The sequence below is a fragment of the Grammomys surdaster genome, unplaced genomic scaffold, assembly GCF_004785775.1.
Source record: "Grammomys surdaster isolate TR1022 unplaced genomic scaffold, NIH_TR_1.0 254, whole genome shotgun sequence".
In the NCBI taxonomy this organism is placed as follows: Eukaryota; Metazoa; Chordata; class Mammalia; order Rodentia; family Muridae; genus Grammomys; species Grammomys surdaster.
The window spans coordinates 937198-946076 of NW_021604695.1; the positions used below are offsets into that span (position 1 = coordinate 937198).

The following is an 8879-nucleotide window of genomic DNA, read 5'->3' on the forward strand; positions in this document are numbered from 1 at the left end:
AGAGAGAGAGAGAGAGAGAGAGAGAGAGAGAGAGAGAGAGAGAGAGAAACCTCATGCATGCTAGATAAGGAATTTACTGCTGAGACCTAAATTATTTTTAAAGACACATACTTTGGTGAAAGAGAAAGCAACTGGGGGGCTAGAGACCCGAAATGAACACCTTGATTTGCCTTGGAGATTCTCAGACAGCTCTCTTAAATTTCTTGTTCCTGAGCGTAGGGATTATTACTGGTTCATTTCTTTGCTGATAGCCTCCATAAAAACTGCCTCTCATCTACAGTCTATTAGGTGGGCCTATTTTTCTATTTCCTGTTTATCTTTCTTGGTACAAAAATGCACACTTAAATAAGGAAAATCTCTTTTACACGCTTATCCCCTGAGGTCGTCTTATATATTGTAACAGAACATGATGACTCTATGAAAATTCTCCCTGGGCTAGTTCACTGTGGAAGTCAGCATGAAAGTAGTACCAGGTGTTACTGCTCGCCTGCTTGGAAGGTGGATTTGGGCACTGACACCCAAGTGAGCCTGTCAAGTCTTGGTGGAAATCTTGGCTCCATCACTTGCTGTAGACAGAATCCTAAGTATCTGACTTTTCTGAGCCTCAGGTTTCCTTCCTTCCTTCCTTCCTTCCTTCCTTCCTTCCTTCCTTCCTTCCTTCCTTCTTTCCTTCTTTCCTTCCTTCTTTTTTATTCCTTCCTCCCTCCATTCCTCTTTCTTTCTTGTTTTTTTGAGGCAGGGTTTCTTTTTGTAGTTTTGGCTGTCCTGAAACTTGCCCTGTAGATCAGGCTAGCCTTGAACTCAGGGATCCGAGTTATTTCTTCATGGGTGTGGGTACACACATGCCTGGATACACATGCCACATTGAATGTGGAGGTCAAATGACAACTTGTGGGTCTTGGGGATAAAATTCAGGTCATCTGGCTGCCTTTCCCAGTGAGCCATCTCACAGACACCAGAGTTTTTCTTTTTTTTTTCTTTTTTGAGACAAGGTTTCAAGTGCTGGGATTAAAGGCAAGCACCAACACTGGCCGGCAACCCCAGAGTTTTTAAATCAGTGACTGCAGTTTGGTTTGATCTGAGAATCAATAATGTAAACTATATTTCTAGGGTTTGATTATTTTCGCTTCTGAGACAGAGTCTCAAGTATCCCAGGCTGTCCTTGAGTCTGGGTTATGACCTTGAACTTCTTCTGATGCTCCTTCACCACCTCTGTGCTGAGATTCCAGCTGCGTTCCACTCTGCCTGGTTCATACGGAGGGAGGAAGGGAACTCCCAAGGTTATGTGCATGCAAGCACTCTACCAACAGAATTATATCCCTATATTTAAGGGTTTTTAAAATTTATTTTTAATACTGCGTGTGTGTGCACACCACAGATGAGTGCGTGGCGTGTGGAGTCCACGAGGGCTGGAGTCACGTGGTCATGAGCTACAGGATGTGAGGCTGGGAACCGGACAGCTGATGTGCTGCTTTATAGTTCCACCACCAATATACAAATAAATTCAGTTTCTCTAAGCTTAGGTTTTGTTTGTTTTGTTTTGGATAATAGTCTTTCTAATGGGTGAGAAACAGTATGTACTTTTAATATGCATTTATTTCCACAGTGACTCGTGATGTTGAGCTTCTATGTCAGTCATTTCTGTATCTCTGGACAAATGACCAAGCTGTTTGCTTTTTGGGATGAGGTCTTCCTTTGTAACTCTGGCTGGCCTTGAACTTGCATTGATATTCCTGTCTGTCTTTTTTGGGGGTGACGGGAAGGAGTCTCTACATAGCCCTGGCCTTTCTGGGACTTACTATGTAGATCAGATTGGCTTCAAAGTTACAGAGACCTGCCTCTCTCCGCCTCCCAATTGCTGAGATTAGAGATCACTATGCCTTACTTGTTTGGTTTTTTGAAAACAGTCTCAAGTAGGTCTTCCTGGGACTCTCTATGTAGCTGAGGCTGGCCTTAAATGCCTTACTCTAATAGGCAGATGCACTATCTATAAGACCTAGCCCAGTATTTTTTTCCTCCGCCCCCCCCACGCGGAAGCCGACTTTTTCGGGGGGGATTATACTGGAGATATAATTAGTATCCTAATTTATTACAATTTAGTTTGAGTTGCTACCAACTTGATTTTAGAGATATAAGAACTATATTTATGCCAGGCGGTGGTGGTGCATGCCTTTAATCCCAGCACTTGGGAGGCAGAGGCAGGTGGATTTCCGAGTTCAAGTCCAGCCTGGTCTACAGAGTGAGTTCCAGGACAGCCCGGGCTATACAGAGAAACCCTGTCTCGAAAAACCAAAAAAAAAAAGAACTGTATTTCTATATAGCTGTGATTATGCCTTGCTTTATGAGGCTACTGTCATTCAGATCACAGCTTTCTATATGTATATCAACAGGTTTATAGTTTTCTTTTATTAGTGTCTTTTAAATTAAAAAAGTCAGGTAATGTCTGTTCCTTTAATCCCAGCAGAGGCAGGGACAGGGAGATCTCTGAGTTCAAGGCTAGCCTGGTCTACAGAGTGAATTCCATGACAGTCAGGACTACACAAAGAAACCCTGTCTTGAAACTCCCCTTCCCTCCCCCCCAAAAAAACCAGAGACATAATAATAATAATAATTTACTTAAGTAGTTAACTTTACCAGTGTATTTTATTTCCTCATATAGATTTGAATTGCTGTCCAGCACCCCCTTTTATTATTTTATGATTTTAAGTATGTGACTATTTTGCCTGTGTGTATATATGTGCAGCACTTGCATGCTTGGTTCCCACTGAGCTCAGATAAAGGTATTGGATCCCCTGAGACCAGAATAACAGCCAGTTATGAGTCACCATGTGGGTCATGGGATCCAAACCCAGTTTTTTTCCGAGAACAACAGTGCTTATAACCACCGAGCCAACTTGACAGCCCGACCAGCATCCTTTTTTTGTTTGTTTGGAAGGAGTATTTTTTGTAGGTTATGTTTACTGTCTATACATTCTCTCAGTTTTTGCTTATCTGGGAAGTTTTTGTTTTACCTTCCACTTTATTTTAGAAATTTTACTTACTGGTTCCCACTCCCCCCTCCCCCCCTTTTTTGAGACAGGGTCCCACAGTGTAACTTAGACTAGCCTCAGACTTGCCATGGCTCTCCCTAGGGGACCTGGGTGCTAGCATTACAGTTATGTCACAACATGCTCGTCCTGTGACAGTCTTTCTCATTTAACACTTTCAGGAGTTCTTCCCAGAGCTTTTTGGCTGCTACAGTTTCTGAGGACAAATCAATCCAGCATTACCGAGGCCCCTTGTGTATGATGAGTTGCTTCTTTCTTGCTGCTGTCAACACTTTTTATCCCCCCTCTGTCTTTTGACAGTTTGATTACGTTGTATCTTTCTATGTTTGTCCAACTTGAAGCTAGTTGAATTTCTTAGACTGTAGAGTAAATAAATGGTGGGATTTTTTTTGTTGTCTTTGTGTGTGTATGTGTATTTGCAGATTTTATTTTAGGAATATGAGTGTTTGCCTGAATGTATGTCAACACATGATACATCATACGCAGTGCCAGTGGAGGCCAGAGAAGAGTGTCAGATCCCTTAAAATTGGAGCTATAGGTGGTTGTGAGCTGTCATGCGGGTGCTGGGAATCAAACCCAGGTCCTCTGGAAAAGCAACCTGTGCTCTTTACTGCTGAGCCATCTCTCCTGCTCCTGCTGTTTTTGGTTTGTTTTTCCTGTCCCTTTATTTCTTTTCCCGCAGGGATCCTGCCGTTATCTCTATGTGGTACATTTGATGCTATCCTGTAGGTCTCTCTCATCCCCAGACTGGTTAACCTCAACTGAAGTATCTCCAGGCCCATCAGTCCTTCATGCTCAGTTCTGTGTTGGAGCCACGATGTTTTTCATTTTGGTTGTTGTATATTTCAATTCTGGATTAAATACATTTTCTAAAATCTTTTTAGACAGTCTCAAACCCACTATGTAAGCAAGGGTGACCTTGAATTTCTGAATCTCCTGCGTCTGCTTCCCAAGTGTTAAGGTTGCAGATGTGTATGCCCATGTCCAGTTTCCTGTGGGTGTACATGGGATCAAACCCAAGGCTTTGTGCACACTGGGCAGACACTCTACCAACTGTGGGAGTTTTTTTGGTTTTGTTTTTTTTCTTTGTGGAGCTGGGGATCAAACCCTTACACGAGAACTTTAGTACTGAGTACTATTCATGTATATGTTTATACGCGTCTGGTTGAAACAGGAATTCTCACTGAACCCAGAACTTGCTGATTGGCTAGATTGGCTGGCCAGTGGGCTCTCGGTGATCCCACTGTTTCTTCCTCCCCAGCACTGCCGGCTCTTTCTAAGGAGCTGAACTCAGATCCTTTGTACAGCAAGAACTTTACAGACTGAATCATCTCCCTAGCCCCTAGCCCCATTTAAAAATCAGTTTCTTTGTTGAAATTAATAGTCTCTATTTGGTGAGACAGTATTCTACTTGTCAGTAGGTTTTATTTCTCTCTCTTTCTTTTCGTTCTTTTTTCTCTCTTTGTTTCCCTCCCTCCCTCCTTCCCTTCCTCCCTCCCTTCCTCCCTTCCTTCCTTCCTCCCCGCTTCCTTCTTTCAATAATAACAGGGTCTCGTGTATCCCAGGCTGGTCTTAGCCTCCCTAGAGTACTGAGAATGACCTTGTACTTCTAATCTCTACCTCCTAGGGTTACTGGCTACACCCCCATGCCAGGTTTATTTGGTGCTGGGATGGCACTCAGGGCTTCATGCATGGTACAGTACCAGCCAAGCTGTAGTTCCAGTCTAAATTTGCCTTGCTTCTACTTGTAAATTCCTCCTGTTTTCCCACACCTCTTTAGACCCTGGCTCAGAGAATTTTATCTTAACCTGTATTTACGTTTTTAGGAAATGATACCTGATACTGAATGACTCTCATCAATTTATCAATTTTGGTTTTTTAAAAACGTTTATTTGTTGTGTGTATGAGTCTTTGCCTGTATGTATATGTGTGTATGTATATGTACATGTACATACACACGTATGTATGTATGTACACCATGTGTGTGTCTATAGTGTTCACAGAGGCCAGCAGAGAGCATTGGATCCTCTGGAACTAAAATTCGGAATGCTCACAAGTCATAAGGTGGGTGCTGGGAATCAAACCTGGGTCCTCAGCAAGAGCAGCTGGCGCTCTTCACTAATGAACCGTCTCTCCAGCCCCAAAGTTATCAGTTTTAATAAAACAAGATACCAGTAGCCATCTCTCATTTGGAACCATTTCAACAGATCAAACCTTAGTTGAAATAAGACATTTTTAACTCTGTTTGAAATGGGGTCTCTCTGTGTAGCTCAGGCATGTCTGGAACTCATTCATGATCCTTCTGCTTCGGCCTCCATGTTAGAGACGTGGTCAGAGATGTGTTTCAGCATTGCCCAGCTGGCTTGCTCTTTTCATTTGGAAATAAGGTTCTGTGGATGGCCTGTTAGAAACATATCTAATCTGTGAATTTATGGGACAATTCACTGAAGTGCCTGAAGATTTAACATTCGAATGCCTTTCTCCAGCACACCCCTGACTCTCCTGCCCTCAAGGAAACGGGGATTGGGTGCAACTTAACCACAAGGTGCAGTTGTGGCACTGAATTCTGTCTTTAATCTACAGAAGTGACCAAACCTCATACAGCTTGTTATTTATTTCATGTGATTTTTTATTACTAGAGGAACTAAGAGTAGACTCGGTACTTTCTGATTCCGAATATATGGTTCTTTCTATGATGTGCTATTTTTTTTTATTATTTTGTGTGTATCTGTGTGTGTGTGTGTGTGTGTGCAGACACACATGGTATAGCATCATATGTATGTCTGGTCTTGGGAGTTGGTTCTCTCCTGCCACCTTGTGGGATCTGAGGATCAAACTCTGATTATCTCTCTCTACCCATTGAGCCATCTTGCCAGCCCTCAATAAGCTGTTTATTTATGTTTATGTTTTAAAAAGATGACTCTAGACATCATCTGTCTGTCTGTCTATCTATCTATCTATCTATCTATCTATCTATCTATCTATCTATCTATCTTTGTGTACATACATGTGCTCATGTGCACCATGGTATGGAGGTCCAAGGATGACCTCCAGGAGTTAGCTCTGCTTCCACCATGTGGGTTAAGGGGATTAACTCAGTAGGCATGGCAGCAAGTCATTGTGCCTTCCTCAAATATGTTGTGTGTGTGTGTTTTTAAAATACCCATGTATGTACATGGGAGAGTACAAGTGCCATCAGAGGCCAGAAGAGGGCATTGAATCTTCTGGAATTGGAGTTACAGACTGTTATGAGCTACCTTGTGTGTGCTGGGAATTGAACCTGGGTCCTCTGGAAGAGCAGCCAGTGCTCTTAGCCACTAAGCCACCCACCCCCCCAATTCTATTTTAGTTGGTTTAAAACTCTCCTAATGGTTTTACTTCCAGTATTGGAACTAGAAAGACCGTCAAGGTGACCTGCTCTTAAATGTGCATGGGATTGACGTGACTACCTGGGTCCCAGTATTAATCTGAAAGCTGCCATTTATTAACTTTGTGACATTGGGAGGTTATTGATCCACATGTATTTCTTTGTTATGATTAGGGCAGTACTACACACCTAAGTTACTCTGTGTCACTCTGGTGATTGTGAGATTGAAGTGGTGAGTTCCTTTATCCAACCAGTCCTCTGTCTCCAGAGTCAAGTCATTAGCATCAACTCGTAAGTTTTGAAAGTGGTTGTTACAGAGGACAGAACACTCATGCCTGAATTCCAGGAGGTTTAGGAACTCTGGCTAGGAGCCAGACTTGAAGGCTAAATATGTATTTCTTCTTCCTCAACCTGGGCTGGCCTTAAGCTCACAGAGACTCACCACTTCTTCTTCCCAGGGCCAGGAATTAATGGTGTGGACCACTACCCAGGATGTAATTCTTACTGTTTCACAATGTCACCAGTTCACTCTACTGATACAGATTCCTGACAATGTTTTCTTTTTCTAGAGGAACCAGACTAGCATCTCCCAGTGGGTTCCAATATGCAGCCAACTGGTATCAGTATCTCCTACCCAAAGACAGTGGAGCAAGACTCTGTCCAGCTCCTCCCAGGTAAAGCCTGTTTTGTTTTTAAATAATTTATTTTTATTTCATGTGCATTGGTGTTTTGCCTGCATGTATGGCTGTGTGAAGGTGTCGTATCTTGGAGTTATAGACAGTTGTGAGCTGCAGTGTGGGTGCTAGGAATTGAACCCTGGTCCTTTGGAAGAGGAGTCAGTGCTCTTAACCACTAAGCCGTCTCTCCAGCTCCATAAAGTTTGTTATTTTGGTTGGTATGAAATCTTATTTATGTGCCAACCATACTGTGGGATGGAGAAGCCCCAGGGGAGCACTCTGAGTCTCTGTGGTGTTGGTTCAAGACGGATTCTTTCAGTATGGTATCCAGGGCGTTGCTTCTAAATCTCCAGTGGCAGAACTTAGCTGAGGATAGCATGTTACAGTCTGATGGTTTTTACTGCTGGGGACTTTTCCAGAGAGTCATCTTAGAGTTAACTGTCCAGTTTTCTTTTTCAAATTACTTTGTGCTACTTTTCTTGGGGTGACAAAATATTTCCTTTTTCTTTATGAACATAAAATCCAAGACATGCTTATTTAAGGCCTTAGTCTTAAACCTTGAGCTCTTTAAAGGATTTTGGTTTTTTAATTGTTTTGTCAGTCATATAACACTTTTTGTTTGTGTTTTTTTTTTTTTTTTCATTCAGGCAGGGTTTCTCTGTGTAGTCCTGGCTGTCCTGGAACTCACTCTCTAGACCAGGATGGCCTCAAACTCAGGCATCTGCCTGTCTGTGCCTTCTGAATGCTGGGATTTAAAGGCATTCAACAACACCACCTAGCTTAGTCATATAATAAAGGAAATGAAAATCACTTGTTACTTCAAATCTGAAAATGTCAATATTTTCATCTCTGGTGGGTCTCTTCCATTTATGGAAATGTGTGCATATTAATTTTTCCCTTAGGTGCCCTGTCAGGGCTGACTCTGACCCTTAGGTATAGCTCAGGTTCTTGCATGCATGAGGGACTATGTGCAGTTTGGCACTGAAAAAAGGAAGAAAGAAGGAAGGAAATAGTTAAGTACCTTAACGAATATCAAATATACATAGAATGGTGTATTCTGGTGCCTTTTGTGCACTAGAACAGAAGTTATTCATGTTGTTTAGATGACCTTTATTTGTTATAGAAAATGTAAATTGTTTTCTTTTTTGGCATTATAGTCTAATTTTATTAGCATCTTTTTCTCTCTTTCCTTTCCCTGTGTAGTCCTGGCTGTCCCAGATCTATCACTGCAGACAGGGCTGGGCCGGCTGGGATCAGAGGGTGCATCAGCACACCTAGCATACTTTCCCCTTATTTTCAATAGTGAGTCCGAGCACACTGACTGTCACATATAAGTACAGTCACTTATTTTACTTAGCTCGAGGCTTGTTAGGTTCGTCCATACCACAGGCATGCAACAGGATTTCCCCTGTGTGAGTTGGGCTTCTGTTTCGTTGTGTATCATATTTTCTTTATTCATGGGATACATTGGACGTTTAGGTTGCTTCCACCTCTTGTTGTGAATAATGTTGTAGTGGACTCAGGTGTGCAAAGATCTCTCTGTGACACTACTTTTGAAGGTATGTCCAAATTGGACTGCTAGATGTTATGATAATTCTCTTGACGCTAGGAATCATTGCAGTGGTACTGCCTAGTGTTGACTTCCTCTGTCAGTCCTACCTTTATTGACTGAGAATTTACTAGTGGAGACAGGCTTTCTTACTTTATAGACCAGGCTTAACCAACTCAGAGCTCCGCCTGCCTCTGCCTCTCTGCCTCTCTGCCTCTCTGCCTCTCTGCCTCTCTGCC

General features: G+C 42.4%; 1 protein-coding gene across 3 annotated transcripts in view; it reads left to right on the forward strand.

Moving 5' to 3' along the window:
• LOC114627474 (ubiquinol-cytochrome-c reductase complex assembly factor 1) overlaps positions 1-8879 on the forward strand; it is a 96539-nt gene that overhangs the window by 1508 nt on the left and 86152 nt on the right. For all 3 annotated transcript variants that reach the window (XM_028775303.1, XM_028775304.1, XM_028775305.1), the window contains exon 2: positions 6984-7088. In XM_028775303.1, the coding sequence (XP_028631136.1) occupies positions 6984-7088 (105 nt within the window). The remainder of the gene's footprint in view (positions 1-6983; positions 7089-8879) is intronic.